Source organism: Melozone crissalis, unplaced genomic scaffold (genome assembly GCF_028551555.1).
Source record: "Melozone crissalis strain CALT ecotype California unplaced genomic scaffold, PUWL_Pcris_2 ptg000005l_1, whole genome shotgun sequence".
In the NCBI taxonomy this organism is placed as follows: Eukaryota; Metazoa; Chordata; class Aves; order Passeriformes; family Passerellidae; genus Melozone; species Melozone crissalis.
In genome coordinates this window covers 21,744,595-21,759,426 of record NW_026535783.1, presented here as the reverse complement: position 1 = coordinate 21,759,426, position 14,832 = coordinate 21,744,595, and the positions used below count along the sequence as shown (strand labels likewise).

Below are 14,832 nucleotides of genomic sequence, written 5' to 3'. Positions count from 1 at the left end.
GATGCACTCAGGAGGTGGATGTGTTCTTTCTCCTTAAAGGCACAGGAAGAAAGAGGATGAAGCGACTCCCCAAAGCCCTTTCTTTCTCCCCTTTTCCTAGAACAGCAGCTCTGCTGCTTTCATGTAAAGAGATTGAAAGTATTTCTACCCCTGCTCTGTAAATGCTGTTCCTGAAAGCTTTCCTCCTCATACAGTTCCTTAAACACCCCCTGCTGAAATGCTCCCCTGACATCTGCAAGGAGAAGTGGACAGCACAGAGTAATCCTGCACCTTGGCAAAGGCTGAAGGGGAAGAAAGCCTAGCTCTGCTAGCTACATACTGTGTTAGGTTTCCCCAGATGGACGCTGTGTGCTTGAGCACAAAGAGAGTCTTAGAACAAGCTTAACTAACATCAGGCTCTGATTTCTGGTCTTAAGCTGTCATTTTATCTCTAGTTTAACTAAAATTTAGAATGCTGTAAAATTCCTGCAGAAGACATTTCATTGGCAGCTGGGTTTTCCACTGTGGTACAAAGTTGCTAGCAGAACATCCTTACTGTAAAAACAAAAAAGACCTGCATTCCTTCAAAAATTGTAGGGTATGTGCTATTGTGGTGCTGTCTCTGCAGGCACAAATACTGTGTGGGCTGAATACAAGGATGTGCTCTGTCCAGCTGTATTTGGGGGAACATGAAGGGGGAGAAACACAATGCTTTTCTTCTCCATATTTGGAAAGATGATTGGCCATGTTTCATTGAGTAATTCAAGCAAAAAGCTATTTGGCTAAAGGACAGCAATCCTCAGACTGTTTGTTTGCAGAAGGGTTTTTAACTGGGGGTAAAGATTTCCCTTTTGTTTAGTAATCAGACTGGTGTTAAATGACCATATGATCTTGTGGGGAGACAGTAAAGAATTACTGGAATTCACCAAGTCTGTGGATTTTAATAAGACAATTAAAGAGATACAGTAATGTGATTGTAAAAGCAGCTGAAGTGGTGCTCTTAAGCTTTCCTTTTCAGGGCCGGTCAGCCCTCTTCTGTCACATGACAAAGACAGTTTATTCACAAGATCTAATTTTTTTTTTTTATTACCTTCTGTTTTTAATGGAATAGAGTCACAGTCCAGCACCACCTTAAGTATCCTGTCATCAGAAGCCACATTAAACCTGCATTTTGTGTCCAAGTAATGAAGGCCAGGGCAGATATTTTGACCTTCAGGGACACTTTAAGTGGGAAAAAATTCCTTCTGCTCTCCACCTCCCCATCTGCTACAGATCAGTATGAACCAAAGAGCAAATAATATGCATGAATACAACAGGGAAAAGACCATCAAAAGAAGAGGGCTTAAGCACACCAACATGGAAAGGATTTGTAAAAAGCTGGCAGGCAGGCTTGGAGAAGGCAGTTTCATTACAACAGAGATTTGCCCTGAAAATGCTGCTTTCAGAAAAGCTTAGTGAACATACAGTGAACAGAATGCTTGCTGCTTACACATACATACATGACCTTCACCATCTGCAAGACAACTTTTTCTTTTGCAGGTACAGCCTCGTGGATAAAATACTTTCTTGAGGATTTTGCATGCTGAGTCCGAGCTTTTAAGTTTCAGTTTATTCCAGATATTATTCTAGGGTTTTGTTAAATCACATTAGGAGTAGACTTGAATTCTTTGGCTGCCCTCACTCTTTCCCTCCTACCATTGGAGTTCCTTTACTACAGATGCTCATGCTAACTTCTCAGTGTCTTGTAATGCTTTAGTGTCTCCTCTCTGCACAAATAGATTGAATGCCATTCAATGTAAAGAGATGTACCCGTGTTACATACAAGGGAAAATATACTAGGAGAGTTATTCACTAAATACAAGTTACTGATTATTTTCAAAGCCTTTTGCACACTATTTATCCATGGACTGAAATTTCCTCTTGCCATTTACATTTTCCTGGATTTTGTTTCACATCAGCACTGTGCTAGAGTCTCAGCCTTGTATCCATAGTCAAAGTTTAGCTGTTCACCTCTTTATCCCTCTACTATTACAAAATCCCTGTGTGATAGATATATTTACATCTTGCATTGATGAGTTCACTCTGCAGCCCTGTACACGTTTATTTTTGTTAAACCAGTAAGCATTTTTGTGCAGCATGACTGGAGGGTCTGTGTGACTTAAGAAAATACATGCTTTTGAAATTTGTATATGCATCAAGGATTAATTTAGAATCTCCCTGGGTTTTTTTTTTGCATTCGTAATTCTGATGAGATCACCAAGACTGAAATTAACTACTATTAATTTCTAACTACTGTGTTTTCACCATTAGTCATACCTGATTGCACACAGGCAATGGGCCATTGACATGAATTGTTCTTCTTTTGCTAAAAGTGTTTTCAGTATGTCTTCCTTTCCTCTGCTTCTGAGTCCTAAAATGTGTGGCATCTCTAAAGATGAATCTGGGAATATGTAAATATGGGTGAAACAGAGGAACTGACAGTTAGCTTTCAAACAATCTAACCCAGACTAAAGTACTTTTTATGATCTGAAAACTCAGGGGTAATAGCAGAACATTGTAACTGCAATGATCCTCTTCGGTTAGGAGCACCTTGAGAAACCACTCAAGTTTGCCTATACTTTTCCATTCTTTCATTCTGGTTTGTGCAAAGACCAACACAGTCTTACAGCCTACTGAAATATAGATGAGAAGACTAAGTGTACTAGTGGTGTGGTGTGACCACAGCGGATGCAATTGGAGCATCATTTCCTTAATCTTCAAAAGACCAATGGAGCAAATCAGTTTGCTGAGGACTTCAGTGGTTGTAGCAATTTTCAGCTACCCTTTCAAGACAAAAAGGTTTCATAGTAGCCCAGTATGATGTTGTCTCTGTCATTTCACTATAACATGAACAGAAACTGATCAGTCCATCACATAGCATACCCTTTGGTACCAGAACTGTTTTTCACATATGCCTCTGTAAGTGTCTGATTTCTATTTTCTCTTCAAGCACTGAGTTGCAGAAGTATACTCAAGAAACAGATTTTTGTGAAGCACTTGGATTACTCCATAAATCTAAAACATGTAAAATGTGTACATCAGATGCATCATCTCCCTAATTAAATAATATTTTCCATTATTTAGTCTCTTGCCATTTGCAGTGAAATTTGAGTATTGCTGGGAAGTCAAAAGGACAGTATCAGAACAATTTTCCATCAGCTAAAAGCCTCAATGTGTAAGGAATGTATAATTCAACCAAACATAAATGTAAATGTGGGGCTGAACTTGCAAATGAATCAATGTACCTGCGTATTCCATCACACTGTGATGTCAAACTCGAGAGGAGGAGTAGAAAATACGTAAAAGAAGGAAAATACCAACAAAAGGCCAAAAGTTGCAATCAACAGGTTTACATGGCTAATCTGTCCCAGGGGAATTTTTCTGGGACTAAGTTACTCCCGAAAATGCAGTTGATAAAGAAACAGTAGAAAACTGTTCCATTTGAAATCAATGGCTAAAACAAACCCAAGTTCTCATCTCATAATATTCTTGAGATTTAAATCTGTACTGAGACTGATTGAAGGGTACTGGGTTCTGAATTTGGCAGGAGGTCTCATTGCGAGTGTATCTCTCTCCTAAAGACAGCACAGGATCTCTTCGGAGAAATGGCCAGTAATGTCACAGTTGGCAACCAGGAATTTTCATAACACGCACAGTTTATTGTCACTGTTGCTACGTCAGTGTATATGTTTGCAAACACATGTTGATGTACATATGCAAGTGCTGTCCCTGTCCTTCATGCACACACCCTTGTGGACACTCACCTCACGTATCTGGACACCTCGCTGTCACTGTGTGACACGAACATAAATAAAGTATTGCTACATCTTGAAAGTTGAAAAGCTGAGTCCTCAGGCGGCTGAAGTGCGCCCTTGAACAAGAGAGGGAGACTGTGACAGAGCCAGGAGCGAGACCTGAGCATATGGACCCTTCAAACCTCCCAGCCGCAGGCGCATCCTCCCCGCAAAACAAAGGGCTGAATTAACCACGATTAACTCAGCACGTGTCAGTGCAAGCCCTCACTCCGTCCCCGCGAGCAGCAGCTCCAACCCGCGCGGCGTGGGAGCGGAAAAGGCGCTCCTCGCTTTTCGGGGGGTCCTGCCTTTCCGCCCCCCTTCGCTTCCCAGGGACCGCCACCCGCTCCGCGGTCGGGCTGGCCCCCGCCAGCCGTGTGGGACCCATCGGGGCGGGACGGGGCGGCGGGAGGCGGGGAGGGACGGGGGGGGGAACGCTACCGAAAGGCGAGGAGGGGAAAACGGAGAGAGGGGCGTGCGAGGGGCAGCGCCTCAGCCGCGGGGGATTAAAGGGCGCGGATACCTGCGAGGGCCGGCGGGGAGGCCGGCAGGGAGGCAGAGAGGCAGGCCGGACGCCTCTCCGAGTGGAGAAGAGGTGGGGCGTCAGGGGGCGACCAGCAGCTCTTCTCCAGCGCCCGCCGGCGTCTCCCGGCGCCCGCCGCCACGCCATGTGGCCCCTGGTGGCTCTCTGCTGCTGGGGGGGACTGTCGCTGTCCCTGTCGCCAGCTGCGCCGCAGGGCCGGCCGGGCGGCCAGCCGGGCGCCCTCTTCCGCGCCCCAACTTTCGCGTCGCCGTCCCTGGAGGCGCCGCCGCTGCCCGACACGACGGAGAGCAAAGTGGAGAAGCTGGGGCGCGCCTTCAAGCGCCAGGTGCGGCGCCTGCGGGCGCGCAGCGGACGGCTGGAGCTGGTGTTCCTGGTGGACGAGTCGTCGAGCGTGGGTCCGGCCAACTTCCTCAGCGAGCTGCGCTTCGTCAAGAAGCTGCTCTCCGACTTCCCCGTGGTGCCCGCGGCCACGCGCGTCGCCATCGTCACCTTCTCCTCGCGCAGCAACGTGGTGCCACGCGTGGACTACATCTCGCGGCGGCGGCCGCAGCAGCACAAGTGCGCGCTGCTGGGACGGGAGATCCCCGCCATCGCCTACCGCGGCGGCGGCACCTACACCAAGGGCGCCTTCCAGCAGGCGGCGGTGAGACGGGGCGATGAGCGGGGTGCGCGGTGCGCCGGGAGCAGCGGAGCGAGCGGCGGGGCCGTGCGGGGTGCGCTGTGGCAGGGCGGCGTGTCGGCATCGAGGGAAGGCACGGCGGTGCGAGTCGCGAGAGTGCGTGGGGTATTGGGGCGTGCGGTGTGCTGTGGGAATGTGGCTCTCTGCGTTGCTCGAGGGTGTTCCGCGCAGAGCGGTGTAGGGCTGTATGATGGGGTGTGGGATGCAGAATAGTCTGGTCGGAGCAATTAGTCACTATCTTCCCGTGCTATCTGCATCTGCAACTCCCATGTTTTCTGCTGCCCTTGCAAACAAACGTGTGAAATTCGCTTTTTGAAGGGACATGGAGCCCGTATCTCAATTTCAGAAGTGATACATGAGTCAAGTCTGGCATCTGAAATGCCTGCCTGGTTTCATGGCAGCGGGACTTGAGTGCCTGCTAGCTGTCAGACCTGCCTGCCAGGTGTCTGTTTTAATTGCTGATGACTTACAAAGGTCACCTTAAGTTGCGTGCAGTATACCAGTAAGTAGGGGCATGTCCCCAGGAGCATTTCCAGACACCGTAACACAATCACTTTTCATGCTGTCATACAGACCCGTAGCAGAAATTTGGTCTAGGCAGCCCCTGGACATGTGTTGGCACTTGGTCACACTGGGGAGACTTCTCAGTTGATGGTCAAGGGACAGCCAGTCTACCCAGGAAGCTTTTTTCACAAGGCTAGGCCCAGCTCTTCCTTGTCATTTGGCCTCTGTGTTCATAAACAACCACCAAACCAAGTCCCATTTGCAATTTTTAATTTTTTTTTTTAATCTTATTTCTGGTAGTGTCCTGTAGATGAGCATTGGGTGCACTTGTCTTGAAACATTTACACATTCTCATTTGGAGCTGAGGAGCGAGATTGCAAGAGGTGCGTCACTGCTGGGCATATGAAATTGGCAGAGATTATTCTCTTCTTCACTCTTGGCAGGAGAAAGCAAGTTCACTTAAAATGTGCTCAGAGCTGCACATGCCAAACCTGCTTTAGGAAAACACATCCCTGTATTAGATCTTCCACTGTGAAGCCATGTTTCAATATATATCCATCCCAGGGGTGTTGTGTGAAAAAGTTAATGATACAAGTTAAAAATAACCGTTAAAAACAAAATATAAGCTTAAGAAATACCATCTGTCGTCTTGATACGAAATCTTGACTAATGATATCTTTAAAGTAGAATAAACAAAAAATCCCTTCAGAAACCTACAATTTAGTTTCTTGAGCTAAACTTTATGGCTGCAACAGCATGACTGTCATTTTACACTGTGTTCTTATAAGAATGTGGGAAGAAAAATATTCGCATGGTGACAGGGAAAATTAGGATAGAATGACAAGGTTAAATTCCGGTCTGTTTACTAGCTCTTGGTTAAAGATACTGTACTGTGGTTTTCTTTGGTATGATTTCTTCATGTCAGACAAATTAACATCTTCAGAGAATACTCTCCTTTCTAGACACTCTTCAGAAAATTACTGTTCTAAGTTTAAAATACTACTGTTGGAATAAATCTAGAAAGTTTTTAAAGTATAATGAAACTGCTATTCCCTCTGGACTCTTAGACTGCTGCTGTATGTTTTTAACTGCCCTTTGGTACAACCATAATTATTTCTTCTTTCACTTACCTAAAATGTGTCTTTTTTGAATTCTTCCTTTTCTTTTACTCTTTAACTTGGGATTCCTTATTCTTCTGACCAGAATTCTCTGCTGCTTTTCCAAACTCAAAAGGATCTGCAAAGCATTACAAAGTCTCTGTGATTGTATCACTTATGTGTTATAGTAATAGAAAATGAAGGAAAGTGCACTGTTAGAGTAAACCCAGCGCTTAAATCGTTGTGCAGCCCTCTTCTTTGGTAGGTCTCAAAGTCATTAATTCACATCTGTGACAGTTCCACTGAAACCACCGAGGCAGAGAGATAAGTGAATTCTGCAAGGTCATCAGGCCTGTTAGTGTCTGACCTGGGAACATGAGTGAACAGGAGCAAGATTTACATAGCAGTAGCTGTCTCAAAACCTGTGGCAGCAAAACATCATCCTAAAAGCAGTTGCACAACCACACAGCGTCCATCTTCTTTGAAAAACATAAGAGAGTTCTCCTTGACACTGCAGCTTTGCATCCTCTCCAAAGGTACTTTGCAGACAAGTTTATTGCAGAGTTTCTGTGTTTTGTCAAAGCTGTCCTTACTAACTTTTGCCATGTAGACCACACTTTGGCATTCCTACCCTGACTGTTAAAGATAAATTCTATGTGATTCACAGAAATATGCCGAATATACCACAAGAGACAGTGGCAAGAGACAGAATCCTGATGAGAATGGCTGAACTTCTATTGATGTTTGCGTTTGCCACCCTGTTTGTGATTTTGTGCCATGCTTGAGCTAGCAAGTGCTCATTTTTGGAGTCTTTCTTTTAAGGCACATGCAAACAGTCTTAAAAAGGGGAAGAAGCTGAGCTCATTAATTCAAAACTCTTTGGCTTCAGTTTTTCACAGCATAAGTTGGTGGGACAGCACAAACTACATGCGGCTTATGTTAAGCAGATTGCTTATTGCATTATGGAAAGCTACAGAGCTGTTGTGACACCAAGAAAGAACCAAAGCAGAATTGAAAATACAAACAGGTTAAAGCAAGTGTTCTTCCTGATGCTTAAGGAATGCAACTAAAGCCAAAAGACCTCAGTGGTGAAAAGTGTTGAGAGACCTATAGGCAACTCTATTGGAGCTTCTGATCCTGAGAGATAGCCACTGCTAACACCACCCACTATGTTTTGTAAGAAGGATGTGCATTTTTTACCAGATGGGCTTTGAAACAGAACTGAGGGGTCCTCATGAAATTATGGAAGCTTAATGTGTTCTTGTTTTAGCAGCTGAGAGTCACAGTTACAAATATGCCACCATTGGTGCACTGTCTTTTTTGATGGACAGTTTAAACATCCTGAAGCTGCATTAGTTTTGGTCGTCTAAAAAAACAAAAGATGAAAATAAAAATTATTTAAACTACTCCACGTGGCAATGTGTTGATAAAATTGTATCTTCTAAAAAGATACAGTTTTAAAAAGAAGATAGTCTAATTTCTGTCTTTCAGTGGAAGTAAAATGGGAACAATTTCTCTTCGTAATTGAAGTGGAAGTTATAAGTGTGCACTACTGTCAAGCAGAAGTCAGAGGCAGTACTCAGACAGGCTCAGCCAAGTCAATTGTAAAAAATCCGGCAAAGGAGTAGCTGAGGGAGCCTTTGGGAGTTCTGTGTTATAAAAATAATTGTTGCATTAAAGAGGTAATTTTTTTTGGTTTTGTAATTCATCTTCACTCCATTGAAGTCAATACAGGTATAGGTATATGCCAGTGGAAGGTTTGTCACCTAGAGTAAGGTTACACATTTCTGAGGATCTGGTCTTTGAAATCTGGTGTTTGTATCTAATGTGATTTTGGGGGAGTGTGATGAATGTCCAACCAGCATGTCAAATACCATGCTCTGTGTTACAGTTAATAAATATTAAAAAAATGTCCCCCAAAAGAATGTAAGCACATATCAGTTTAGGATAAACAATTCTAATGCTTATTTAATGCTTGTTTAAATAAGTAACAGTGGCTTTGTTTCTTCTGTATGACAAAAGTACAAGATGCAACATTGTTACCCACTAGGAAAATTAGCTTTTGTTTTCAATGCATTTTCAGATTCAGAATCTCATTTTCAAATTTAAATGAAAAATTTATTGGAGCTAAAGAACTGAAAATCTTTTCTTACCGTGTACTTGGTTAAGTTTTTTTAATATGAAAAAAAGTAATGCCCTCTCACTAAAAAGGTGAACATTCAGAATCATGTGTATTGTCTGGTTATCAAACATGTGTTCATGGATTTCTGTTCCTATGTTCTCTGCAAAATCTGCACCTAATAATGAGAGAGTAGTAGTTTCTAGGTTATCTTTGGCATCATGTTCTAAATATCCGATGATGGCTTAGGTCAACTAGAGCTAACTGACTGGTTGACAGTGTTTTTGACATGGCTTTGAAAGTCTGTGTTAAAGATATGGTAGTAAAAAAAATCAAAAAGTCAACTTGGTTTACCTCTGTGGCCACCTTTGCAATTGCAGAGCTGGTAGTTAGGGATTCCCAAATTGCGAGTAGTGCTCCTGTCAACCATCACTGGTGTCAGCTCTAAGTGTCCAGTTGTAATCGGTGTGGTGTTGTGAAGAGTACTGGTCCTGCATACTCCAGCCTTGCATGGGGTTTGTTCACAAGATTAATAAGGCAGGGTCAGAAGCAAGATGCACATCTGCACATTGTTCCTTGCCCTCAGACCAAGCCTGAAATATACCTACCTTTAGAGGTTTTTAAGTAGTTAATTTTTCTCTGACCTTTTGGTCAGGACAGACAAAAAGTGCTCTGTTTAGCATAATATCTGTGGCTGCCTAATCAGGGTTAATACTTTCTTTAATTGAAAACCTGTTCTTTGGAATTCTTGTGCTTGTGCTTACAAAATTGTGCCTTGCCTTTTAGTCTGATCAGAAGCGTGTAATTTGGAAGCCTGGTGTAGATATTGCTGCACAAAATAAAACAAATCTTGTGGGTGTAATACGGAACCAACAATACAATGAATGATACATTTCACCATTATGGTGTCTGCATGATATCATCCTAAATGTTTCAGGAATAGAGATTCCTTTTCATGAGAAAACCATTTCTTGCTGTCATCTCAGAGCCTCTTTTGGAAAGGTCTGACAATAAGCCCCTTCTGATCCCCAGTCCTTAAAAGTTATGACCCTCACAGAGAAATCAGTCTTATCATGTGCTTTACTTCAGAGTTACAAAGACAAACCAGAAAAACTGCTGAGTGATTTGTTCTGAGAGAAGGAATAAATTCACAACATTAAAATTTTGAAGAAGTCAGGACAAAATAAGTTGGTTCATTTTTAATTCATTTCCTAAGCTTATGAGAGGTCTTTACAGCAAAATACATAATATTTAGCAGTAGTTCCTGACAAAAGCCTCAGCATTAAACTTCTGAATGTTTATTTTACATGTTCTGTGATACATATTTTATACTTTGTCGCGCAGTTCCATATGCTACTGGAATCTGTGAGTCAGATTTTGCAGGTGAGGCTGCATGTTTGTGATGCTAAGAATTTTCTTACTTTTCTAGGTGCAGAAATTAAAAGCACTATTGCTTTTAGCAACACGTTCTTTGTAGGACTAGGACCCTGCTTAAATTTTGGAACTGCTTACTTCTCTATGACATTAACACAATCCAAAACAAAAGCTCTTTTAAAATTATAATAATCCCTCTGCTTCAAGGTCTCACTGGCAACCTCAGCCAGGAAGATGAAGAGCCTCCTTGAATGTAAGCGGCAGTCTGTGAAGAGCTGTAACGTTCAGAGTTGTGGTGCTCTGCTAAGCGTGGGCAGTATGAACAGTTAAGCAGAGAGTTGGTTTTCTCTCCCAAGCACTCCACCACACCCAGTTGGCCTGGGACATCTCTTATCAGTGATAACTTTGTGTTAGTGTTGCTCAATTCTAGCAGTCCTGGAGAAAAGGTGGGGGGGGGGGGGGGGGGGAAAGTATTCAGATGATAATTGAGCAGTGACAGCTGGCAGTAGATGGGCCAGGTCATGAATTGTGTTTGTCCTTTTGGAACTAATTATTCAGTTCTCCTTTTCTTCTTTCCCCCTGCTTATTTAAAGTAATAAATGCTTAAAGCAAACACAAAAGAAACAAATATTTGGCAGATGTACTAGTCGATAGTGATGTGACTGCTTGGTCTGAAAATACACGAAAATTGGTTATGTATTTAGTAAAATCTTTTTGAGTCCCTATTTTTATTATTAGCAGAAGACCAGAGAAGTACTAAAGAAATCAAATAACATCTTTGTAATTTAATGATGGAGACTGGTCACAGACAAGAAAACTAGGATTTTTCATTTTTTAAATCAAACTGAGATCTATTAGCAACTGTTATGTTAAGTATAGCACGCAACATGGCAGTGTATAAAGGCCTCCAGCAACTTTGCAAAGTCTTGATGAAGTTGTTAAAAGTTATATAGCGCAAGAGCTCAGAAAATATCTACGTTCATAACATGCCCTGTTTTTTAATGTCCTGTTTAGAAGACATCAGAATTATTGAAGATGAAGGATATGCAGGTTAGTTTTTTCCTGGAAACAAGGTGCATTCTGTTCTTTCTAGTTCAGAGCTCAAAACTGCACGCCACAGAATTTCAAATCACAATATCCAACAATCCTAACACAACTGTGTGAGTCAAAATTCTGTGTTATAGCTCCTATCATTGTAGAGCCAGTGGTGGTTTTGGGTTGTTTAGTTGGTTAAAAAGTGAAAAACCATCACTGAAACCATTTAGTGACGGTTTTGGGTTGCTTTCGTTCTGGCTGCTCAAGACTGTGTTCTAAGTTGGTGTTTGAATATACCCAGGGATGGAGAGTCCACAAACCTTCTGGGATACCTGTTTCAGTGGTTGATTACTCTTGCAGCAGAAATATTGCTTCCTCTCTTTAAGTGGAAAGTTGGTAATTAAATATGTGCTTCTTGCCGCTTGCTACCAATTAGAAGATTCTGTATACATCTTTTTTACTCCCCCCCTCATTAAGTATTTATATAATATGCATGGATAAGAGGATCTTAAGCCTTCTTTTCCCCCATCTGAACATTACTAGATCTGTCAGTCTTTACTCAGATGTCCAGTCAGTACATTTCCTGGCCATGAACTTGCCTGGCTCTTTCACCTGTGTGAAATTTCATCCACATAGTGGGGTTGTCTGACATAGTTGTGAGATTTACTCAGATCATGCCTTCCAGTTACTGAAAGAACTATTTAAGTATTTTAAATATCCAGATTTCTATAGGTACATCTTTTCTTTGAATCAAGATTACATTTCTTGCTAGTCAAATATCCGAGGGAAGCTTTAAAATTAGTTAATTTCTTCTAGGTAGGTAACAGCTTATTCTCTAGGGCCTGTGTAGCAGTGCAGAGAAGAGTGGGAAAGGTTGGAAGCCAAAACCTCTAGCTGGGAACTATCTTTTAGTTAATTTTTGAAACCTAAAGAGGGGATAAGATTCATTCAATTTGAGCAGTGAAAAGAGCAATGTATAGTGACCAAAAGAAAATGTGATGGAATAACCGTATTTGCTGTTTCAGAGAGGGAGCTCAGGAGGTGTAGCCAGTTCTTTTATGTACCCAAAATCAATAAAACTCCTTAGCACCAATGCAACACTAAGAAGCAGGCATTCTTTGTTCAGTTGGATGAATGAGGGGATATCTCCTCCAAAATATCTTGTTTGCTGAGCACAGGAAAAGCTCCTCTTTATGTACTATATTTTACATACATATTCATAGATTTTCCCAGGGGAAAAAACTATACATATGATGATAATTTTCCCAAAGTCATTACCTTACATTCCCTTCCCTCTGTGCATGCTTTCTGTCCCGGGAGACTGGTGATCCCTGGTGGTGGGCAACCTCAAAGTTGTACCTGACTGCCTGGTGAACTCATAAAAGCTTGCAAAATTGGTCTGGGTTGCTTTCCAGATCTTCTTCCTACAGAATCAGCATTGCGTGCCTCCATAGGCCAGTGGTTTTTGAAGAACAGCCACCTACCAGGTGCAAACAATTCTTCACCTGGCAACAGTTTCCTGATGCAGGGGAACTGTGTTTGTCACACTCTAGCTCTGCATTATTCTTGGGAGATGACCAGATTCCTCAGGAGTGCTCTGGATTCAGTGATAAGATGTCTCAGCTTCACCAAAAGCTATGCTTGATCACAGTACTGGTTATTTTTTTCTTTATAGAATATTTATTTATGCAAAATCTCCTGTCAGATTTGAACATTTTTACCTGAGGGGTGAAAGCAAAGAAATCTTGGAACAGAGTTGATCTTGGCAAAGATATTTAGCATTGCCATTTCCCTTTGAGAATGGGAATGCTGATCTGCTTCTGAAGCCACCTATGATAAATTAGTATGTACTGTTTTGGTATTGTTATGAATACATGGAACAAATCTTTGCAGTGTTTTTTGTAATAAACTAACATTCATTCATTTTAATATAGGCTTAATAACAAATATGTTTCATTATGGATAGTTAAATTAATTCTATAATGTTATAAAATGGAAATTATTTCTTTTATATTGAATAAGTGATCGTATAGGAAAAAGAATAATTTCGTTCTATTCAGAGCTCACCCCCTGGTGTGTATGTTTTAAGTCATTCCTAAAGTGAAAGGAAATCCAGTGTAAGTGGTCTTTTGGGCTAGAACAGCTGAATGGCTCTCTAGTGGAAAGCTTTCTGGTTTGCTTCTGAGATGCAGTGGTGGTTCTTCCTGATCTATAAGAAATAATATTTGCTTTGTAGTGTTTTTTCCTGCAAAGTGAATGTTGAATAATGTTATTTTGAGGGTTAGGCTCCAACTTAAGCATTTTCAGGCAAGATACTCCTGGGGCTGATGTTACAGCCTGGCTTGGTCTGTAAAGTGAGAGAGGGTAACCCATTTCAACTTGTTTCCTTCTAGATAGATATATTAATATTCAATTCTGTATGATCAGAATCTTCTTTAAAATCAAAAGAGAGAGTAAAGACAGGAATCGGGCCCAAGATCATATGTTTATGGATTGCATGCAGAAGATGTAGTTGAGAGAGTAACAAAGAACCTTTGACAACATCATTGCTGTGGCCGTCAAGTGGCTGAAGAAGTCTTTGCCCTTCAATACTGCTCATCTCCTAATTTTGTGGTACAAACCCCTGTTAGTGTTAAAAATGCAGAAGTTAGGATTTAGCTGGTTTTGTGACTGTACTGATAGGATTTACTTTTCCATTACAGTAGTGAATTTCTAGAGAAAGATTTTGTATGATAACTCTTTTGTTGCACAAGACTTCATATTTTAATTCTAAGGACTTTTATTGGCACAAAAAATTGGTTAGACTGCCAGATATTTGTACACACCAAACAGTGACTGAACACAATACAGATGGTAATAACTTTTTGCTAATGTGAAAAGAATGTTTTATTTTAAATCTGTAAGGATTGCTGAAACTGACTGATCTACTACTCCTCTGAAGGAAGTGTAGACAACAAACTAGTTACTGAAATGGTAAAAGACTAGATATTTTTAGTGGCCCCATGAATTTCTATTGAATCATCAATAGCACTAGTTGTTTTATTTTGTTAATACTTGTCCCCTATTAATTTATAGTATTGACCAAATGGTCTAAATTCTCAATTTAACAGGCTGTTCAGCCCTGTAATTTGAGTTATGGCTGGTGCTCAGTTTTTTGATGGTAAAATCAGAAGCAGATGTGGACATTCATGTGAAAGAAACAGGTTCTCAGGATCCTTTAAACTTACTAGTACCATTTAGAGGGCTTTTAGACTGTATTTATGAAGAACCTGATGATTTATGAAGGGACTGGAAAGCCTTATCATGAAAAAAAGTAATCTTTATGTAGATGCAGTCCATTAAGTTGGCAGGTGCTGATGAACAATCTCTGCATGTACTTACAAGTTTAAGGGTTAAACAAGTTTAGGGGTTGAACAAACATTTTAAAATACATGAACATTTTCTTCGGGGAAAAACAGCTTTTTGGAGAGGAGAGGAGAAGAGATTACTCAGAATAGAGGGATGTAAGTCAGGGTTAGAGAAAACAAAAATTATGTGAAATGCTGCACAAATATTGCAGAGAAGAGGAATGGAGACTGATACTTGGATTGTCAGCAGCACTGACAGGCTGGTGGCCTGTCCTCTTGTTCTCACAAAAAGAAAAAAAATACTAAGTGGACCAGCAGACA

The 14,832-nt window shown here is 41.5% G+C and overlaps 1 protein-coding gene across 1 annotated transcript in view; it reads left to right on the top strand.

The window, feature by feature from the left end:
• The first annotated feature begins 4,480 nt into the window (after positions 1-4,480).
• The window catches only part of SVEP1 (sushi, von Willebrand factor type A, EGF and pentraxin domain containing 1), a 114,757-nt gene continuing 104,405 nt past the window's right edge, over positions 4,481-14,832 (top strand). The window contains exon 1 of the mRNA XM_054287487.1: positions 4,481-4,999. Within this exon, the coding sequence (XP_054143462.1) occupies positions 4,481-4,999 (519 nt within the window). The remainder of the gene's footprint in view (positions 5,000-14,832) is intronic.